Source organism: Meriones unguiculatus, chromosome 17, assembly GCF_030254825.1.
Source record: "Meriones unguiculatus strain TT.TT164.6M chromosome 17, Bangor_MerUng_6.1, whole genome shotgun sequence".
Classification (NCBI taxonomy): Eukaryota; Metazoa; Chordata; class Mammalia; order Rodentia; family Muridae; genus Meriones; species Meriones unguiculatus.
In genome coordinates, this window is record NC_083364.1 from 93,478,877 (window position 1) to 93,501,078 (window position 22,202).

At 49.3% G+C, this 22,202-nt stretch overlaps 1 protein-coding gene across 1 annotated transcript; it reads left to right on the forward strand.

Moving 5' to 3' along the window:
* The first annotated feature begins 704 nt into the window (after positions 1-704).
* On the forward strand, positions 705-20,383 carry Ifngr2 (interferon gamma receptor 2). The gene is made up of 7 exons (XM_060370736.1): positions 705-872; positions 8,338-8,470; positions 13,112-13,290; positions 15,546-15,688; positions 17,060-17,219; positions 18,022-18,179; positions 19,589-20,383. The coding sequence occupies exons 1-7, from the start codon at positions 803-805 to the stop codon at positions 19,721-19,723; spliced, it is 978 nt and encodes a 325-aa protein (XP_060226719.1). The 5' UTR covers positions 705-802; the 3' UTR covers positions 19,724-20,383.
* Positions 20,384-22,202: the final 1,819 nt, after the last annotated feature.

A 22,202-nucleotide genomic window follows, 5' to 3' on the forward strand; every position in this document is an offset into this window, starting at 1 on the left:
CTGACACCTGCCTCATAAAAATAAACATGACTTATCATTCATGATTCACAGCCTGCAAGGACTTGGATTTTCTCTCCTTTGCCATTTCCAACACATCGTGTTGTCAACCAAGGCTTCCAGAGACCTGTTCTCACTAACAAAGAAGGGGACGGAGGGGCCTCAGCCGTTGGGCGCAATTGCCACTCTTGGTCTGCCTCTCTATCCGTTCCTCTCGTTGCCCCTGGCTTGTGGCTGAGGTGAAATGTCTCTGCCAACAGGCTTGCCCCTGGGAAGGGCTCAGGCTGGGAGCCTGTCCCTGCCCGCTCTGGGGTCATTTCCTCCTTTGCTTCACACCACACAGGGCCAAAACCACAGCCTATTAAGCAACGAGTCAAGTTCCTCCAGCTTTTCTTCCCCTTCTCTGTGACACCACGTCCTACAGGTTCCTCCTTACTGTACCCCTAAGCCATCCTCTGCTTACAAGGATTCAAATCTTACCATGGACTTTTGGGCCCTTAAAAAGAACAGAACTCAAATAAATGGACTAAGACCCGGGAGTCAGAGGCGCGGTGGAGCTTGGGTATCTCCGGGTCTCTCTCGAGCTCCTAGAGGTCCCTGGCCACGCCCGGAGCTGGGCTCGGCGGGGTGCCGAGCGCTGGACTGCCAGGGCCCCGGGTTCTCGGGAACACCCGGGAAAGTCCCGCGGGCCGGGCGGGGCGGGGCGCGGGCGGGGCGGCTGGGAAGAGGAGGCGCCGCGCTCGCCATGGCCGCCGCGCTGCGAGGGTGAGCGGCGTCCAGCCCAGGGTCCCGGGCCTCCCGGGCCATGCGGCCTCCGCCACTGTGGCTGCCGCCGCTGCTGCTCTGCGGCCTCGGCGCCGCGGCGTCCCCTCCAGGTAAGCCGATTTCCCGCCCCGCCCCCAGGCTTCCGCGGGGGTCGCGTCCACGCGCAGGCTCCGCCGGCCGCCCGCCCCCGGAGCCGGCAGCCGGAGCGGTTCCCGATCTGCGGCCGTCCGCGATCGGCCGGGGGACCGAGCGGAGGAATCTGCGGGAAAGCGCTGCAGCGAGTGTGGCGTGGACCGCCGGGAATCCAAACCTGGAGCCGGGGAGGCTCGGCGGTTGGTCGCTTGTTGCCTGGGAGATCCGCTAAAGGCCGGGACCGACATTTGCTTTGGGCGACATGTAAAATCCTGGTACTTAGTTCCTCGGGATCTTACAACGGGATCTTACAACCGGGGAGCAGAAATGCCCGTGTCCCCTCCAGTGTATGAGGACTGAGGGTCAGCTGAGCCACACTTTTAATCCCAGTTCTATCCCACTACACCCAGACAGCCCTTTACCTGGGCTCCGCCTCCTGTCTCGGGCAGCACCTGACTGTATTCATGAGCCAGTCATCAAAACCACCAGAAGAACGACCTCACCGACCAAGAACGTGCTGTTCTTCGTGGGTGTTTGTTTTGCTGGGGTCTTTCCCAGGCAGAGATCCTATCAAAGCTTGGGTATCCAGAGCCTACTGAGTCTGTGATGCGCGCTTGTGAAAATGCAGAACTCAGGACAGAACAAGAGTCCTGAGGTTTCCGGGCCAGCTTGGGCCACGAGCAGCCAGTCCTGCTTTTGTTGTTGTTGCTGTTGAAGTTTAGCCATTAGTTAGATAATCTCATGAACTGGGATATTCCCTCCCGTTGGAAGATGGTTGTGAGGGGTTGGTCCTTCTGTCAGCATCTGTCGCGAGACCCATAGATTCCCTGTTTCCCTAAGGGCAGAGGTGCACAGGAGGATGGTACCCGCTTCCATGGTTAACTTTTTCTCCCTGACTCTGGCGTTCCCCAGTCTTGCCTTGGGCAATCTGTGTCTGCCCTTCTCCCTCAGGTCTCCTTTGGAGGCGAGCCTGGGATTTGAGGTGCGATGGCTGAGTCGGTACTCGGTGTCAGGTGTGAGGGTGTCTGTGAGCTGTGAGTCCAAAGGTTGTCGACGTATTTAGGAACTTTACAATTGACTATTGTCACCACGCGCGCAGGTGCACAGCCCTCTTCTAATGATTAAAAGTAACTTTTATTATATTCCACAGAAGTTGTGATCTGTGGCTTCGCTAACAAACTGGATCCTTAGAAAGTGGTAACTTTGAAAGCGGAAGCCTTTTTCAAATCTCTTAGACTCTCATTCCACTGTTTTAACAACAATTTGAAATGCTCATACTCACTTTTTTATGAAAAACAAACTTACTAAGATAACCTTAAAAGAAGCCCTTTAAAAAAAACAAAAAACAAAAAACAAAGAAATCCTTTTTAGTCAAAATGCAAAGAGAAAATATTAACAATGATCTTGTGGCAAACAAATAATGGGAAGATTCTCATACTTGGTCCATAGGCTAAGAATGGCCTTCAAGAATCATCAGGCTGCTTTTAACAGTGTTCTGGGAGAGCCCAGCATGGCAGGCATGGCAGCATACCTTTAATCCCAGCAGTGTGGGGAGCAGAGGCAGGCAGAGCGGTGTGAGTTTGAGACTAGCCTGGCTCCCATTTATTGAGACAAGCTGCTAAGAGTTTTATCTCATTGTTTTCAAGCCTTCTTCTGAAGTAGGGAATCTTCACATTTTACTCCCGGGAAGAGACAAAGGATCTAGGGAAAACAAAACAAAACAAAAAACCCCTTGCTGGTGGGGATTTACTAAAAAGAGTAACTTCCTGGCTACGGCTGTGAGAACCGTTTGTTCAGTGGCCACATTTAAGTTGCTGGCTATGAAAGCACTGGCATGGGTCATGCTTCACACGAAGCTGACCAGGAGACCAAGAGAGCGAGACTAGCAGCAAGGAGCAGGTATAAGCTTCAAAGACCCGTCCCGCTGACTTCTTCCTTCCAGGCCCTGCCCTCACAGGCTCCATAGCCCTCCAGACAGCACTACAGCTGGAGACCCTGGGGGGTCACCACAGAGCCTGAGCCTTTGGGGGACACCTCAGCCCCAAAGGAGATCGTTTAGGACCACAGCACTCCCTTTCAGTACTGCTGACAAAATGCTCTGTGGGGACAGAGTGAAGTTTACCGGTGAAGGGCCGAGTCTGGAACCCTGCTGGTCCCCACCTGAGCCTCACTCCCTCATACACAGTGAAATTCCTTCTCGTAGAGTTGTGGGAGGCAAACCCTAGATCAAATGTGAAAGGCAACCCTGAAGACTGGGGTTCAGTTCCCAGCACCCAGCCAGGGAGGCTCACAGCCACCAATTCCAGGGTAACAGGACGCCCTCTGCCTCCATGGGCACCTGCAAACACGTGGCACACATAGCCACAGCAGGCACACTCACATACACAGATAAATCTCAAAACATAAATGAAAGGCAAAACCAGACCCCATAGTTGGCCGTTTGTTTGTTTGTTTTTTATTTTGGGGGTTGGAGATAGCATTTGTTTGGACAGCTGCTGGCTGCCAAGCCTAATAACCTAATTCTGATGTCTAGGACCTACATGATAGCAGGAAAGTACTGTCTCTCAAAAGTTGCTCTCTCCCTCTCTCTCTCTCTCTCTCTCTCTCTCTCTCTGTGTGTGTGTGTGTGTGTGTCTTTCTCACACACACACACACACAAATGAATTAATTAATGATGCCATTTTTAAGATGTGGCTGTTTCCTGGTTCCGGATTCCCCATTGCTGCCTCACAGGTGATGAGAGCTGGTTCCACAGACATGCTAACAATGATCTAAGGCTTGCACAATAGTCAATGGCTCTATCCTGGGCATATCTAGGTTACGTCCAACGTAATCACAAGGGAGACTGAGTATAACTCAGGGGAACAAATTCTTCCACCTGCTGCTCCTAGGGCCATGACCTTTGCCCTTGACACACCTTCCACAGTCTGCCTGGAGACCTGTAAGATTTTCAGCTACGAAGAATTTTTTTTTTTTTTTTTTTTTTTTGTCGTTTGCTGCAGCAACAATGGAAAACTAACATGGTCCCCATGGGTGGACCCAGGGCTTCAAAGACACCACAGCTCCTACCCAGTAAAAGCTCGAAGACCCAGGAGGGGTCTAAGCAAAGCTCTACTCTGCCCTATTTCTTCATGCACTGAGTCACAAGCCACTAAAGATAAGTGGAGATAAGCTGTCTGCATCAACGTGCCCTCTGCACCTCGGCCACAGGGCCTTCCCTCCTGCCTTCCTGCCCCACCCTGTGATGTCCCTGGCATCCAGACACTTGGGACTTCCTAGATACTTCAGAATACACACACACACACACACACACACACACACACACACACACTGCAGCTGCCAATGACAGCCTTTTCATATGCTTTCAGCATTAGGATAGACGGAAATCCCCTGCAGCCATGAGCCAAGTTCAGTGTTCAGCCACTGCGACACAGAAGTAACTAACACAGTCTTTAGAGCCATCCAGAGATGCCCAGCACTCCTGCCCTGTGAGATGAGACAAAGCCAAGGGCCCAAACGCAAAGCAAACGAGGAAGAGAGAGCCTGGGCCTCTTGTGGGTTCTGTTCATCGTTTCATTGTGGACAGCTGTCCATCAGCGCATTGCTTATTCCCCACATCTTCTGGGCTTGCTGGGTCTGGCAGCACCTCCTCTCTTGAAAGCGCATGCTGTGGTGCTGAGGACAGCTGTCCACAGCGAGGCAATGGACAGAGCTTGAATTGCAGCTGGTGTGACAACCTACACATCCTGTGGACTCACTCCTTCCTCAAGGTTGTATTGAGAGCACACCGTGACCAGTCCCTCCTCAGGGACACAATTGCCTCATCCAGGGGCCCACACAGAAGACAATGGCAGAGGAGCCAGCCCAGACAATGAACTTCATTTTTTTTCCTTCCTTTTAAAATTTATTTATTTTTATTAATTACAGTTTATTTCCTTTGTATCCCACCTGTAGCCCCCTCCTTCATCTCCTCCCAATCTCACCCTCCCTCCCTCATCTCCTCCCATGCCCCTTCCCAAGCCCACTGATAGCGGAGGTCCTTCTCCCCCTCTATCTGACCCTAGCCTATCAGGTCTCATCAGGACTGGCTGCAGTGTTCTCCTCTGTGGCCTGGTAAGGCTGCTCCCCTCTCAGGGGGAGGTGACCAAAGAGCCAGCCACTGAGTTCATGACAGAGACAGTCCCTGTTCCCCCTCCTAGGGAACCCACTTGGACACTGAGCTTCCAAAGGCTACATCTGTGCAGGGGTTCTAGGTTAATCTCCATGCATGGTCCTTGGTTGGAGTATCAGTCTCAGAAAAGACCCCTGTGCCCAGATTTTTTGGTTCTGTTGCTCTCCTTGTGGAACTCCTGTCTCTCCAGGTCTTTCATCTCCCCCTTCATTCATAAGATTCCCTGCACTCTGCCCAAAGTTTGACTATGAGTCTCAGCATCTGCTTTGACACCCTGCAGGGTAGAGTCTTTCAGAGGCCCTCTGTGGTAGGCTCCTGTCCTGTTCCCTGTTTTCTCCCTCTTTCGATATCCATTCCGTTTGCCTTTCTGAATGAGGATTGACCATCTTACCCTGAGTCCTCCTTCTTGCTTAGCTTCTTTAGGTGTACAGATTTTAATATGTTTATCCTATATTATGTGTCGACAATGGACTTCTAAAGTCTGCTTTCTCATCACCCAGGTGTGAAGGACTTGGGTGTGAAGCACGCTTTGGAGGAAAATCACAGCAAGAGGACTGAGCTGAGGGCAGGTTTCCAAGTTCACACCAGGGCTCTGTGCGTGTGACAGAAGGTCACTCAGCTGAGGCAGGGCATGGGGAGGCTCGCTGGAGAGGGAGCCGCATCAAGGTTCCAAGGACAGAGTGTTTCTTCAGGGCAAAGGAGGGCTGGAGTGGAGAGGGTGAAGTTCTAGAACAGGCATCCAGAATGGGAGCAGAGCTGTTTGGTAAAGTGTTTTATGGTGTGTAGGCAGTCTCTGGCATTTCCCTGTGGAGTCCATAGTTCTGAGACTCATGGCCTTCAGTGAATAAGATAAGATAAGGTTTCCTAATAAACTCTTGGTGGAGACAAGGCTGTGCCGTGTGGAGGCCTTCCTTGTACCCAGTATGAAAACTCCCATATTGCCAGGTTATCTTTGTGTGTTTGTTTTTAAATGTTGGGTATCAGACCCAGGCTTTGAGTCTACTATGTCACTGAGCTCTACCCCACCCCCACCACTGACAAGTGTATAAAATGAGAATGTGGCCCATTCCTAGGCATGGTCAAGGGGAAGGTTTTTATTGTAGCTATGAGGAAGAGTACAGCTAGAGGCATCCGGAAGAGTCCAGAGCCGGGAGAGAAAGCAGTAGACTGAACCTGGCTATGAGAAGGGAGAGTGGGGAAGACAAAAGAGGCCCGAGAAAGCACAGAGCCAAGACGACAGGATTGTACAAGAATGAGGATCTGGGAAGATGGAAGATCATGAGTTGGAGTTTAGGATAGAGGGTAGCGGCTGAGGAGAGTTGAGAGGAGTCACAGGTCCCTAGCAAGTAAGCCTACAGGCCAGCAGGCACTTTGGTACGCTAATAGACCCATAGTCAGCCAGTTGTACCTGAGAACAGATTGCCTTTTCTCTCTCACGTGTGGTTAGAGTAAGGTTCTTTCTATCCTGGTCCCTTGGCGTCTCTTTCTTAGGTGGATGTTTAGATTGTGAATATAGGGACCCAGGAGAGGGAAGAAACGTTCCTTATGGTTCCTCTAGAGACACCGTGAATGGGAGAGGTGTCATTTGAAAGATGTCCAGGCACTGATCCCTGGACCTTAGGAATATGTGACCTTGTATGACAAAGGGGACCTTGCAGGTATGACTGAGTCAAAGATGGTAATGTGGGGAGATGATTCTGAGCCACCTTGGTTCAGTATCATTGCAAGGGTCCATGAAAGATAGAATAAAGAGCCGGGAAAGAACCAGAGAGAAGGTAACACAAGATTGACTTGGCCCAGCATCAACAGAGAATGAGGACACAAGCCAAAGACTGCAAATAGCTTCCAGCATATGAAAAGGCAGGAGCTGGATTTTTCTCTTGGCAACTCCAGAAGTAACTGGGCCCTGCTGCCACCTCCATCCTAGGCCTGTTTCAGACATCTGACAGACAGAGTGATGATAAATGATAAATGTGATAAAACGATAAATGATACATCTGGGTTGCTAGAAGCTCTTGCATTTGGGGTGAGAGGCTACAGCAGTGACAGAAACCTAATGCAGACAGAAACCCTGTGCAGGCCGGAAGAGTCCATCTCTGAGATTCCCTGATGGATGGGTGCCAAGCCCTCAGCGAGCTGCCCCAGCCTGTTCTCTGCCTCTCAGCTTCACAGGTCTGACTTTGGCCTGGCTTCCCCTGAGGCTCAGCATGGATGGGCAGCCATGCCGGGCGGGGGGGGGGGGGAGGGAGGGGGCTGGGGGCTTCTCTACACTTTTCTTTTGCTCTGAAGGGCTTTCTGAAAATGTGTGGTTTGAGTTTCCTGCTTTGAATTCTGGAGCAGCAAGTTTTTCTTTCCCTCTTATGAATGTTTCTCATTAATCTTTCAATCAGAGAAAGTGTTTCAATGATTTTTCTTTAGAGAGAAGGTTGCAGTGTTTTCAGTCTCTAGCCCAGCCCACCCGCAGAGTGTCTGTCTGCCTGACAGGGTGGTTGCAACTGGTTTCTCTGGAGAATCTGCTACTTCTGGGTTGTACATTCTTTTGTCTTTCATGGCCTCAGAGCTGGGAGGAGTGTTGAAAGTGTGAGTTTCCTCCTCTGTGGCTTGGAACCTGGGTTTCAGCACGTCATCCTGAATTCAGCGACAGGATGCTGAGGATCTTTGAGGAGCCAATGATGCCAACTCTTAGCCTTGTGTCTCCAGCCTTTGGGAACTGCCTGCCTGATTTGGGGCAGCTGCATCCATACATGTATGCATGGTCCCTTGGTACCCCACTTGGGCTGAGTAGATACTCAGTCAGAACCTTCGCCCATGCTCTGCGGTGTATTCTCCTATTGGTTAGCGTTAGGGTGATTCCTGTGGGAAAATGGAGGCTTGGGCATCCCAGAGTCAAGTGCAGCCACAAGCCATAGATCTGGATTCCTGTGCAGTCAGTTCCCACGACCTGTTCTACCAGCTGGAGCCTGCAGGTGAAGGGTGGCCTCAAAGGCTTCTCCCAGGGCCCGTAGTGTCATCCTCACAACCGGACCCTGAAGGATGTGCCAGGGACAGGCACGCCCATTCCTCAACTGGGACAAGAGTTGTATGGGATGACTGGCTTTGACAACACACACTGAAGTGTTTTTGTAATTCAGTGTTCTCTTCTGATTTTCTCCCTCTCCCGACCCATTCCCTCCTCTCATTCCCTATTGACCTCATCCCCATTCCCTACCTGCCCCATTCTCCCTCATTCCCTATTCACCCTATTCTCCCTCTCATTCCCTATCCTTCTCAAGACCCCTCTTTCCAGCTTGCTGCTCCTCTGCACTCCAAAATTCACCTGTACAATGAAGAGCAGATCCTGACTTGGGAGCCACCGCTCCCCAGCAATGACACGAGACCAGTGGTCTACCAAGTGGAGTACCGCCGGTGAGTGGATGTTCTGGGGGTCCCCTTGCTGGGACCTTCTGGGGAGTTGGATGAAAGCCTGGAGTCACCTCCTGACATGGCCTGTCAGCGGACTGCAGTGAGACCTGTGGGCGGCAGGTATTTCTGTTGTGTGTCTAAAAGCTCCAAGGACAGAGATTTCAGAACCTCCCACTCATCCGAGGCAGATTCAAGTGTGGCTGGCAGAGAGTGCTGGCTGCTAGGTAACCTTCTTTAGTGGTGAAAGTTAATCCCTTTGTTCTGTTCAGAGTTAGGGTTCACTTCCGCCTGGAAAGGCAAGGCACAGCTTTCAGGTTTAAAACCTCAGAGCCCAAACTGAGCCTACTAAGGAATTTACTCAGCAGACTACAATGGAGTCTCAGTTTCTCACCTGGTTTTCTGTTTTGAATAATGTGTTATGCTTGTCCTTTGTTCTGCCCCCACCCCATTTCTGTGTTTCTCCATTGCTGGCCACCATTTGATGTGCAAAGAAGCTCCAAGGACAGAGATTTCAGAACCTCCCACTCATCCAAGGCAGATTCAAGTCTGGCTGTCAGAGAACTCTGGCTGCTCTGCTAACTCACTCACTATGAGCTGAGTGAGCTCAGTTCAATGTTTTTGGTTTTTTTCACATAAGTTAATTGAAGATCAGGTTGAAATCACTGGGCGCATACTCATAAGCAAAACCTGGTTTTGTTTGTTTTTTTGAGACCAGCATTCCTATTTTGCTCAGGTAACTTTGGAACTAGAGATCCTCCTGCCTCAACCTCCCTCAACCTCTTAGAGTAGCTGTTCCACAGTACTCAGCTTACTGAACTTTGTTATAGAAAGGCTTCCACTCAGCTTCGTATTACAGGCCAATTTGTTTGGCTCCAGGTTTTTGTTTCTTGGTGGTGTGCTGTATGTAAGAGAGAGAGAGCTGGTGGAAGCAGAGAGCATGGCAAAGTGCCTTCTTAGCCCTGCTCCCCATATTTCTGAGGCCGTCTCTCCCTGAGCCTGGAGCTCTCCAGCTGAGCTAGCTGGGTGGACCAGGGGTCTTCCTGGTCCTCTTCCCCACGCCCGCCCTGTGCCCACTGCACTGGCGTTTCACAGGCTCTCTGAGGGTCTAAACACAGGCTGGCCATTTAATGACAGCCATTTCCCCAGCCTTCTTCCTTCCTTTCTTCTTGGTAAACATTTTGTAATGTTTATCAGGGGTTGAGGTTGGTTGCAGTAAAAGAAAGAGAAGCTTTGGTGAAAACTAAACCCAGCTGTGGCTCCGTGATGGAAGAGCCTCCCTGCTTTTGTTTTGCTTTAAAATGTGTTTTCTTGTTTGAGTTGGTTTTTATTTGTTTGTCTGTTTTACTGATTTTGAGGCTGAGGCTTAAAAACTGTGTTTGTCTGTGGTAAGGTAGCATTGTCATTGTAAATGAAGGTGCCCCTCTGCTCGTTATGATGCTCACTGTAACATCGCCAAGTCTGCAGGAAACATTGCGGGAGACTTTAAAGTTTAAATAGTGGGCCACAGAAAGCAGCGCCCAGGCTGTATGGCCCTCATGCTTTTTCCTTTAGAAGAACAGCAGCAGCCAACAGTGAGGAATCTGGAAATTTTTTCTGTAATGAGAAGAAAGCTGGGCATGCTCTGGCTGTCTTGGAAGGCGAGGCCCCAGCTCATTGCCAGGCCCATTTGCCCTCACCTTTTATATATTTCCCCGATTGCTGTAGTGTGCACAGTCTTGGTAGAAAATCCAGAAGAGCACTGAAAATATAGGTAGCAGGCTGCTCCCCATGCTTAGCCAATGTGCACGCCTACAGCCTCTCCTGGGATACAGGGCAGAGCTTCAGCATGTGTGGACCGAGGCCAGACGGACAGCTGCTCTAGCTAAGCATAATCAGACCTGGGTGTCCTCAGGAGGAAGCAGCTGCAGGCACTTCTGGTTCCCATCATAACGCTTCCAGCCCTCAGCCTAGAAACTAAGAGCAGCAAGGGAGGAATGTTCCACAGTGTGAAACAAGGAAGAAGTAGTGTGTGTGTGTGTGTGTGTGTGTGTGTGTGTGTGTGTGTGTACACAAACACAGATTTCTTATTACTTATTTTTGTGTGTGCACTGGGGAAGCACAAATGCCACAACCCATGTGTGGAGGTCAGAGGACAGCTGGCCGGAGTTGGCGCTCTTCCTTAACCATGTGGCTTCTGGGGATTGGGCTCAGGCCATCAGGCTTGGCAGCAATTGCCTCTGCCCACCGGGCCATCTGCTGGCCTGAGGCTTGTCTTCAAGATAAGGAGACTGAGAAACTGTTAAGAAACTAGAATTTGAGTGTATGTGTGGTGGGATGGGGGAATGGGGTGGGCATTGGTGATGCATACCTCTGATCCCAGCACTCAGGAGGCAGAGGCAAAGTTCCACATATCACGTTCCAGCAGCCAGGTCTAGACAGAGAAACCCTGTCTCAAAAAGAAAGAAAGAAAAGAAGGAAGGAAGAAAGAGAGAGAGAGAGAGAGAGAGAGAGAGAGAGAGAGAGAAAGGAAGAAGGAAGGAAGGAAGGAAGGAAGGAAGGAAGGAAGGAAGGAAGGAAGGAAGGAAGGAAGGAAGGGAAGGAAGGGAGAGAAAGAGAGAAGCCAGAGTTTGATGCGGACACCTGTATCCTGATGGCAAGCCAAGCACTGAACCACCATGTATTGCTTCTTTTCATGAAGACTATTGCTTTAAAAAATATGATTTTCTAGGGACTAGCAAAAGGGCTCAGCTGATAAAACACCTGCTGCCAAGTTTGATCCCCAGGGCCCACTTGCAGGAAGGACAGAACTGACTATTTCAGGGGGTTCTCTGACCTACACACACACATGCACACACACACAGAGTGACACATGCATCCACACACAATAAATAAGTAAATATTGTAAAATTTTTTAAAGAAAGGTTTTCTAGTCAGGCCTGATGACTTGTAACTGTAATATTAACACTTAGAAGCAGATGCGTTACAAATTCAAAGTCAGCCTGGGTTGCACAGCAACACTGTGTCTCAAAAAAGTAAATAAATTTTAAAAAAGCAAAGACCTATTTTTTGGCTTATTCACTCTGGTAGAACATATGTTTAGCTTACATAAGTCCCGGGGTTTGATGCTGTCCCAGTTTCAATTCTGTTGCTGTGATGAAATAAAGAATAGCTTGGGGGCAGGGAGGAAAACGGCTTTGTTTTAGCTCAGAGCTCAAAATTATGTCAGTCAGAGCAAGGAAGTCAAGGTAGCAGGGACTCTAAAGTACCCACTTATCTCATATCCACAGTTAAGAGCGGAAAAACGGATGCTTGCTGGCTGCTAACACCCACCTCACATCTCCATCCTACACTGTCCAGGACCCAAACTCAGGGATGGGTCAGTGCCACAGACAATGGGCTGGACAGTCTACAGACATGTCACAGGCCAGCCTGACACAGACAGTTTCCTCACGGGGACTCCTCACAGGACAGTCTGCATTGGGTCAAGCGGCAGTTTAAATTACCGATCGCTGATGCCCAGTGCACTCACAACTAAAAGTTAGGTAATTTCTGAAGCAGAGGTCCAGAACAAGTCAGTGCACAGGAGCTGGGGTGGCTGGCCTGACTGACGAAGCTTAGACTGATTTGATGGAGTCCTGGTGAACCGTAGGACGTCCTCAAGGATTCTTGGAATGAAAAGTGTTCATTTCAGCATTCAGTTAAGTGCATCCAAAATGACCTCATTTTCACCCTCTGTGTGGAAAGGGGTTCCTTCCTTCAGAACCCCTGTTCCCCCCTAAGTCTGTCTTCTGAGAGAAATTTTTTTTAAAGTTGTTCTGAGATGGGTGGTGGTGGCTCACGTGCCTTTAATCCCAGCACATGAGTGTGCAAAGGCACATACAAATGAAACAGAAAATGTGAAAGCTTCAGAAGGAAAAAACCTGATACATTCTATATCTTGAATGGACTTGTCACCAAGGCAGCCCCGGGAGATCAGCCGTTCATACGTACCCGTATGGAATGGTTCCGTTCAGAATGGGGGAACCTGGTGAGTACGTCAGTGTTGCCTGTGCCTGGGGCACCAGGCTGAGGAAGAATGAAGAATTGTTATCGGTGGCTATCAGTGGAGTTCTGTTTGGGGGAGGGTAGGTAACGACATATTTTAAAAATTGGTCAGGGTGGTGGTTGCCTGACCTTGGAGATATCTTAAGAACACTGAGTACTTGGAAGTAGGCAAGGCGTATGAGTTAATTCTTTTTTGTTTTGTTTTCATGATAGGGTTTCTCTGTGTAGTGTGGCTGTCCTGGACTTGCTTTGTAGACCAGGCTGGCCTTGAACTCACAGAGATCTGCCTGCCTCTGCCTCTCTGAGTGCTGAGATCACAGGCATGACCACCATGCCTGGCTTGGAATTAATTTTTTTTTTTTACTGTCAAATTTATTTTTAATTCTTTTTTAAAATTATTTACTTATTTATCACAATTTATTCACTTTGTATGCTAGCTGCAGCCCCCTTCCAATCCTGCCCCCCTCCCATGCTGCTCCCTAATTCTTAATAGTTTCTGTACTTGACCTTTGCCAGAAGGGTAAGTGATTGTGGCTATCATGGAGATGATAGCATTTCTAGAGAACAGTGTTATATGTGAGGAAGGAATTCTGGAAATTGAAACCTCGTTTTCTTTCCCAGCATTGGCGCTTCTTGGAATACATTGCACTGGGTGAACTGTACCGACACCCCGGAGACAAAGTGTGACATCTCAGGAGGCTTGCCACGCTACCATAAAGTCTTCTTGCGTGTTCGAGCCACGCTCGGAGAGCACAGTTCCGACTGGGTGTACCTGGATCCGTTCATACACTATCGGAATGGTAAGAGAACTTGGGTAGAGGACTTGAAGGGGCTGGAGAGACAGCTAGGCCTGAAGCACACGTGTGGTACTCATAGGGAACCAGGGTTCAGTTCCCAGCACCCACACTGGGGAGCTCCCAGCTGCCTAAAGTCCAGCTCCAGGGCATCCAACAGCCTTTGCTGGTCTCCTTGGCGCCCACATCCACACACAGCTAAGTAAAAGCAATACATCTTTAAAAAGAAATGCTACCGTTCCCAGGTTTTCTTTACATGCATCTTCAGTGAGCAACACTGAACCCACCCTTGGCCTTGGTCCTGGCCCTCACCCTAAATACGCCAAAGACGAGTGGGTAGAATTGTTAGAAAGCAGCGCTGCTGGGGGCTGATGCTAACGGAATGTGATTTGTCACACCAGGCTCCAATTCTGCCCCCCCCCAACCTGTTCTTGTAAGCAATGTGTCATGGGGAGACAGCCACCATTTCTTGTTTCCTTTGCTGTGTCACGGGAGAGCAAGGCCTGCTGCCTGCTAGGCAGTGGCAGTGGGCTGTGGCTGAGCCACCATCCCCACCCAGCTCACCTCTGAGTGCACGGCCATGTATGTTGAGTGAGACACTGCTGTGTTGGATCCTGGTCACCCTTCCTGATTCAGTGCAAGTGATTTTATGATGAAAGAAGATTTGTACTCAGATTTGAATGGTGCCTGTCACATGAGGGTTTGTTTGTTTGTTTGTTTTTGTTTTTTTAGACAGGGTTTCTCTGTGTAGCCTTGGCTGTCCTGGACTTGCTTTGTAGACCAGGCTGGCCTCAAACCCACAGAGATCCACCTGCCTCTGCCTCCCCATGACTGTTGAATGGCAGAATGACCAGTGTGCGCTCTGAGGAAACAGAGACCTCAGGTCCTACACTGTACCTGTCACAGTTTGGCTGTGCCAGAGCTTCCTGTCTATAGTTGGCTCACACACGAAGGAGCTTACTTGAATCCTAACAAATAAATCCAAGCAACTGTGGAGATGGCTCAGTGGTTAAAGCTCTGGCCATGCACGCAGGAAGACAAAAGTTCAGACCCCTGAGACCTCCAGAACTCCCAGGCGTGTGGTCCTCTGCCTGCAAGTACAGCCTCTGAGGACAGAGGTGGGATCCTCAAAGGAAGTTGTCGAACCGTGGATAAGGGGCAAGAGTGACCAAGCCTGATATCCACATCCTGCTTCCACATGCATGAACGCACGTCCACATACGTGTGTCTACATGTAAGCACACATGTACATACTGCTTCAAAATTCAAGTATAAGACAGCTGCAGCTGTCCCACTGTCCAGATAGCCGATGCTGTACTAAACAGAGTTGTTTACTTTGGCTGGGCTTTTTTAAAGAAGTGTAGTCCTGGGTAGCATGGCAGTTGTGGTTGTTGTTACCACCACTACAACAACAAAATGTAATTGAAAATGTAAAATGAAATTAAATAAATAAAAATCCCAAAATAACCTAGAACCATTAAAATGCAAGCTTATTTAAAAGTAAGCTAGGGGTCCAGGGTGGTGCACACCTTTAATCCCAGCTCTTGGGAGGCCGAGGCAGGTGGAGCTCTGAGTTCAAGGCCAGACTGGTCTACAGAGTGAGTTCCAGGACAGCCAGAGCCACACATCAACAGACCCTGTCTCAAAAACCAACAGTGAAAGAAAACCCAAAAGATAGTGTAAATGTTTTAGGACACCCACACTTAATCCTGTTTACCTACAAACACACACATGATCACTATAGATCAGGATCCTTCTTTGCGGCAGAACATGCAGGGATTTTTTTCCCCTTTCTGAGTTTGGGTCCGTCAATTGATGCTATGCTTTCCAGATCCACCGATTTCCCTGGAAATTTCAAATTTTGCACACCTCCCCCCATGCTGAATGAAAACTTCGCCTCTGGCTTAAGTCTGTGTTCTGTTTCTCTGGGACTCCGATGCCAGCCATGGTTCTGGACGCTTTGCTTAAAGTCAAATGAGAAACAGCATCTCAGCTAGAACAGTTTTGAATGCCTTGTGCGAGGCCATAGCCTTGAGATGTGCTGGATGCGGATTCTTGTCCTTCCACGTGGATACCTCCCAGTAAACTTCATATTCAGAGTGGGCACCTGAGAGCAGCACATTGCTTATATACTGTAAATGTCTGTGTGAGCGACACTTACAGTATATAGACTGTAGATGGATGTTGTGTATAACACACAGCATATATGGGTGAGTGTCTATGTCATTCATGTGAGGTGTTTGTTTGTAATTCTATTTCAGCTACTATTGGGCCTCCAAAGAACATCTCTGTGATCCCAGAAGAGGGCTCCCTCATGATCCACTTCTCCCCTCCCTTTAATGTGGTCGGGGAGGCAACTTTTCAGTATCGTGTCTACTACTGGGAGAAAACAGGAACCCAACAGGCAAGGACACTTTTCTTCTTTGTTTAGGGTTTCTTCTCTTTAGAGTTTCTGACTCAGAATAAAGATTTTCCACAGGAGACAGGAGACCAGGGTCACCAGTGTCTCCTGGATCTTGAGCCCTGAGCCTGTTTTAACCTTCCTGGCTATAGTGAGCCCTCCCTGGCACAATGATCTGACCCCTCTTTAGTGTTATCCATCCCTGCTCTCTGGTTCCATTCATGGGCTTTGCTAGTTCCTTGCTGTATCTGGACTTTGGGGAGGTCGAGGGGTCTGTTCCCAGTCACACCATTTAGATAGTTAGGCCTGGCAGATGGCAATAGATCAGTTACTGGCAGTCAACAACAACACAAGCAAAAAACAAAACCTGGGAGCCAACCCTGCACAAGGCCTCTCTCCTTTGATGTCAGCTCCTCTGGGGCCACTTCTGACATGGTCTATGTGACAGTGGTCTGCAGTGTCATGTGAATGGTTGGATTGGTTTGCAAAAAGGCCAGACATGACTAGATGGAGACTGCCTGGAAGGAGAAAGACCACCCAGGGATTAACACCTCCAAGGATGAGAAAGCAAAGCACACAAGGGGTGTCTCCGGTGCTTTGTGAGGTACTTTCAGCCACGAGACAGATGTGGTCCACAGGAAGACTGTCAGGGACATTAGATCCAAGGGGCCTCATCTGCCTGAGACAATGGGGTCCAGCTATCTCCTGAGGGCATAAATAACTATGCTGTTTTAACCATAAAGAGATCAGCACATTTGACTTCAAACCAGAAGCCGTTTGGGAATTAAATCAACATTGTAGGATGTTTTATTTTCTCTGTTGTTTAACGCAACACACAGACGTTTCTTTTATTGTCCTTGTGTGTGCACTCAAGTGTGTGCGTGTCTACGGATCCACGCTTCCCTGTGTGGGGTCTCGAGGTTGACCTCAGGGGCCTCCTCTTTTGCCTTCTACCTTGTTTTTTTAGAGATGGGGTCTCTCTCGGAACCTCGAGGTCACCATTCAACCAGACTGGCTGGCCTCTAGGCTCCAAAGATCCACCTGTCTCTGCCCCCTAATTCTAAAGATACAGGTGAACATCAAGCATCCAGATTTTTACATGGGTGCTGAGGATGTAAGCTCAGCAAACACTGTGCCCACCCAACCATCTCCCCAGCCCAGGGTATCAGCTCTACAGGAGAACCGCTTAGACTAGAAATTGAGATTGTTATGTTCTGGTGGCCCCAAGAGGCCTCTGAGCGCTCACAGTTCTGCAGTCTTGTTACCATTTGGTTGTGCTCACTGTGAATTTGAGGAGTCATTAGAAAGGCTAGAAGCCACATTGCCCTGTCTGTCTGTCTGTCTTACCTGGTGGCTGTGGTGCTGTCTATGCAGGTGAAAGGCCCTTTCAAGGGCAATTCCATTGTGCTGGATAACTTGAAGCCATTCAGAGTGTACTGTTTACAAACTGAGGCACAGCTGATTTTGAAAGACAACACTGTCCGTCCACCTGGGCTATTAAGCAACGTGTCTTGTCATGAAACAGCGGCAGATGGTGAGACACATCATTTATCCCTCACGAGCTGCAGAAAGGCTTCTCCTGATGAAGTGGGGGCAGGCATGCTGTGGGTGGCAGGTGGAAGGAGCAGACCCGGAAGTACTTACCTGCAGAGGTGATTATGGTGAGCAGCAAGGGCTGCATGAGTAGCTGAGTCACCTCCAAAACGTTTGGGAGCAGAAGTATGTCAGATTTGAGGTTGACTTGTTTCAGATTTTAGAATACTTGTGTATACATAATGAGGTGTCTTAGGGATGAGTCCCAAGTCTGAACTCAAGCTTCCCTTATGTTTCATAGATACCATATACACATAGCCTGAAGGAGGTTTTATCTAAGATTTTTAATATACTGGTGTGGAATATTTTATTGCATTTTTCCGTGTGTGTGTGTCTGTGTGTGAGTACACATGTGTGCACTTGAGTGGAGGCCAGAGGCCAGCTCTCTCCTGACACCACGTGGGGCTCAGGGGCAGGTGCCTTTACTTGCTGAGCCACCGCACTGCCCCAAGTGCACTGGTGCCTCAGCTGTGACCAATCACGTGAATTTGGTTGTAGAATTTTCCATTAGACAGGCAGGGTAGCTTTTGATCCTGGAATAGAAATGTTCAGATTTCACAATTTCAGGTCTTCCAGAATTCTTACTGTGAGGGCAGAAGGCAAGGGCATGGGGTGGGAGGAGCATGAGCATGGGGGGGGGGGCTGTGGCTGTGGTATTCCTGGGACAAGAAAATGGCCAGGCATTGGTACATGAGACCTGCTGCGCTGTCTGTGTCCTGTTCACTTTTATGCCATGTTTTTAGCCTCCATCAGGCTACTGCAGGTCATCCTGATCCCCGTGGGGGTCTTCACATTGCCGCTGCTGCTGACGGGAGCCTGCTTCGTCCTGTTCCTCAGATACCAAAGCCGGGTGAAATACTGGTTTCAAGCTCCACCCAACATCCCAGAACAAATAAAAGAGGTCAGTGCGCAGCTGTGTGAGTGGGGAGCCGCAGTGATCCCCATGGGAGGGGAGAACTGACGCCCAGAACTTGTCCTCTGCCCTCCCTACATGGGCACTTGCCCACACGCGTATTTGTTCTCTTCACACAGAATAAACAAGTAGCAGAGTGAATGTTGGGGAAGGTGGGAGCGTGTGAACACGTGGCCCGCGTGCTGACGGTTAAAGGTCTCCCTGGTTGACAGTGTCAGGGAGTAACAGTTCCCGACAGCCCTTGAGTTTTACTGGGCTCCTCCTCTTGGGTACTGCCCTCAGAGGAGCTCAGTGTGGGCTTGCCATAGCTGTTTCTCTGGGGAAGAAAGCTAAGGTTTTGGTACGCTTTCTTAGGAAAGTGTGAAAACTGTGAAAGGTCGCTGATGTTACACAAGAGTGGAGAATAGTTTCACTACCATGTCTGGGGTTTCACCCACTCACGTGATGTCTCTTCTGTTCCTCTTTGTCTTGCCCGTTAGCACTTGGTGTCTCTCTTTCCAAGGGCTGCAGGCAAAGCGATGGAATCTTGGGGAGTTTATAGCCAAGGACAAAAGGGAAAGAAAGTTCAGGGCTATGAGACCCATCTTCACTGTGAGGACCCCAGCCACACCCTGATGTGCTCCAGGGCTGTGCACAGGTGGAAGGAGGGGCTAGAATTTAGGGACAGTCCCTGCTTTACCCAGCCATAGCTGAAGGAAGCTGAAGGTTACATTTTTTTATTTTATTGGGTGGGTGGTGTGTGTGTGTGTGTGTGTGTGTGTGTGTGTGTGTGTGTGTGTGGTCAGAGGACAAAGAACCACTCTTGGGAGTCAGTTCTCTGCTTTCATCATATGGGGTCAAGCTCAGGTGGTCGGGCTTGGCGGAAAGCACCCTTACCCGTGAGTCACCCTCACCAGACACTTCTGAAATGTCTTAAGGTTCATAACCCACAAAGTTGCACTGAGGACAGCGGGGATTCCTCCTTTTTCTGAGTTCTACCCTTCATAGCTTTCGTCAGATGGACATGGTTGGCTCCTTCTTTTCATGCTGTTTGGTTTGGTTTGGGTTTTTCCAATGCTGAAGATGAAGCCCAGGCCCTATACTTCCTAGACAAGCACTCTTGCTCCGAACTACCCCCCAGGCCTGCCCCATTACGGGTAAGGGATAAAGAGGCAGGGGCATGCTGGAAGTCAGGGATAGGCCTGTGTTAGCAGCTGAGTGTGTGCTCACATGTACCAGGCCTGGCCTTGACCCCCAGGATCACTACAGGAACAATGATGGTTATTGGGGGTGGTGATATGACTTCATTGGTGGACAAAATAAAGTTATGCCTGATTATAACATGACGCCACCAGCTACCAGTAGAGATCTTGCATATGAACCTCTTCGTAACTGGTTTGCCTTCTGACCTTTCCCAGTATTTAAAGGACCCAGATCAATACATCTTAGAAGCCTTGGACAAGGACCCTTCACCAAAGGATGATGCCTGGGACTCCGTGTCAATCATTTTCTTTCCAGAAAAGGAGCAAGATGATGCTCTCCAAACACTATGAATCAGTGTACCTGCCCCTGCTTACTCAGGAGGACCGTGATCAGGGTACTGGTCGCTGCTTACCCAGGAGGACCGTGGTGACAGCACCGGCCCCTGCTTACCCAGGGGGATGGTCAGCACAGCTGCTGACCTTCTGCCTGGACCCCAAAGAGATTGCCAGTGTCCCAGGGACTTCTGCCTCAGAGATGCCTTTGGGTGGGTAGGTGGGGGAAGGGAGACCATTTATTGTTTATTCTTTATGAGTTTTCTGGATCATACAAGTATCCAAAAGGATTCCACAGAAAAAAATATCTCAGAAAACAAACAAACAAACAAACAAAGATTTCTCTTAAACACTAAAAAAGGCGAACAATCTTTTACTGGCAACATGGCTGCAAAACTTTCTTCAGTGTTAGCTGCCCTAGCTGCCAGAGACTGTGTCCTTGCCTTCACTCTGGGAAATAAGTTGTCCCAGCCACCCCAGCCTGTCACAATGAGGGGCCCTTAGAGTCCTTTTCCTGTCCAGGTGATGTCTTAAATGTGACCGCCCTGGGCTGGTATTTGCCTGGTGTGTACAGGGCCCACTGCTGCACCCGGCCCACACAGAAGTGGTTAATATTGTAAATAGTGTCCTGATAATTTAAGTCTTTTTTAAATCTAGAAATAAAAGATTTATATTGAACTTTTTTTTAAGTCTGAGTTTTTCTTCTTCATCCCTCCCCCACTTTACCTTCTTTGCTTTGTCTTGTTTTCTACAAAATACTGACTTCTGAAAAGTTAGCCAGACATAGCCTTTTATCCCAGCACTTGGGAAGCAGAGGCCTGTGGATTTCTGTGAATTTGAGGTCAGCCTGGTCTACATAGTGAGTTCAAGGACAGCCAGGGCTATGTAGGGAGACACTGTCTCAAAATTAAAAGAAAATAAATAAGTGAGACAAAACAAAATAAATATCTAAACTCGGGCTTTCTTAAGTTACACTCCGTAAAGCTGCTGAGTCCTCAGGAGACTTCAGCAGGAAGGAAGTTCCTGCCTCTCATCCCTCCTCCCCATTCTCCAAAGTCATGAGGGTATTCCCAAAGGTGCCATCAGCACATAGTTCACCGGTGAGTACATTGCTGACGCAGTGAGGGAGCAGGCCACTAGCCATGTTAGCCAGAGCACAGTGCCTCACCGAAGGCATGTTTCTTTCTTTCGGTTTTTTGTTTTGTTTTTTTTTATTACTACTTTTTCCCAAAGTCACATTTCAAACCCTTTGACGTGATTTAACATTTAGGAAAGGGTGTACACATGGCCCCTCTCCCACACACAGTGACACAAATGTGGTCCCCTTTGAGGAGCCCCGCCAACACCTTTCCTGGGAAGAGGCTCAGCCTTACACTAATGAGACCCCTAGCACTTGGCAGAGCCGCCTCGTCCTCTGTTGGGCCCTGCGGAAGCGCCATGCCTCTAACTAGGCACTTGTGGCTGGCCGTCTTTGTGGTGCCCTTGAGGGGATTAAAGGAGCAGGGCTGGGAATATGGCCAGCGGTGAGCGTTTGCCCAGCACGCCCAGGGCTTTAAGTTCTCTTCTCAGCACTGCAAGACAGAAAGCAATAAAGGAAGCACCCCACCGTAGACCCTCCTCCATTTCTGAGTTTTAGTTGCAAGCATAGTGGACAACCGAGAGTAGCCAACACAAACTGTTTTGGGGGTGAAATTGGCCTGTTGTCCCGAGGCAGGAGGTGGCTATGGCTTAGCCCCAAAGGGGAGCCAAATTGGTTGAAGGTGGCAATGAAGCCAGTGGGGAACATAGAGTCCAGGCCCCAGAGCAAAAACACTTCCTAGAGTCCAGGTGGGAGCAGCGGGTGCCATCCACGCTCGCCCTCTTGAAGGAGGGGCTGACCTGGACACATTCACCCACTGAGAATTCTAACGGCATAAATGCGCATGTTATAGCTGGTTAGCTTTGGAGACAGGGTCTTACTATGTAGTTCTGGCTGGTGTGGAACCATCTACATGGAATAGGATGGCTGTATGGATCAAGCTGGCTTCAACCTCATGGCATGTGCCACCATGCCCAGCAGAAACCTGCAGTTTTACAACCCTCTTCACCATTGCAATGAACTAGTTGGGGTCATTATCGACAACAATGTTGATTAGGGCAATTAAGAGTTTTTTGGCCTGGGCAGGCTTGTGCCTCTACAATGTCTCAAGCTTTAAGGGCAAAAAAGCACATAGGTCATCTGTCTAAGTTAAATGAGGGCTAGAGTAACCTCACACGTTCGTTCCTGGCAGATCATAGCGCTCAGTTTAGATATAACTTGGCAATTATTTTTGAATTATATCTTTATTTTAGTTTAATTATTTTGGTTAATACATCTGGACCATGGTGAAGGCCATGGAGATCCCAAACATGTCCCCAAGGCGGATGTGACCATTGTGGGGAGGAAGGTAGGGGCTGAGAACTAGCGAAGCTACTGTGGAATTGTGAACCACCTGTGCACCAGCACAGCGACTGAAGA

Excerpts from the sequence above, each read along its gene's own strand:
- Ifngr2 (XM_060370736.1), top strand. The coding sequence starts at position 803 with ATGCGGCCTCCGCCACTGTGGCTGCCGCCGCTGCTGCTCTGCGGCCTC. Across the intron at positions 15,689-17,059 it reads AGAAAACAGGAACCCAACAG|GTGAAAGGCCCTTTCAAGGG; the intron begins GCAAGGACACTT and ends CTGTCTATGCAG. Across the intron at positions 17,220-18,021 it reads TCATGAAACAGCGGCAGATG|CCTCCATCAGGCTACTGCAG; the intron begins GTGAGACACATC and ends CCATGTTTTTAG.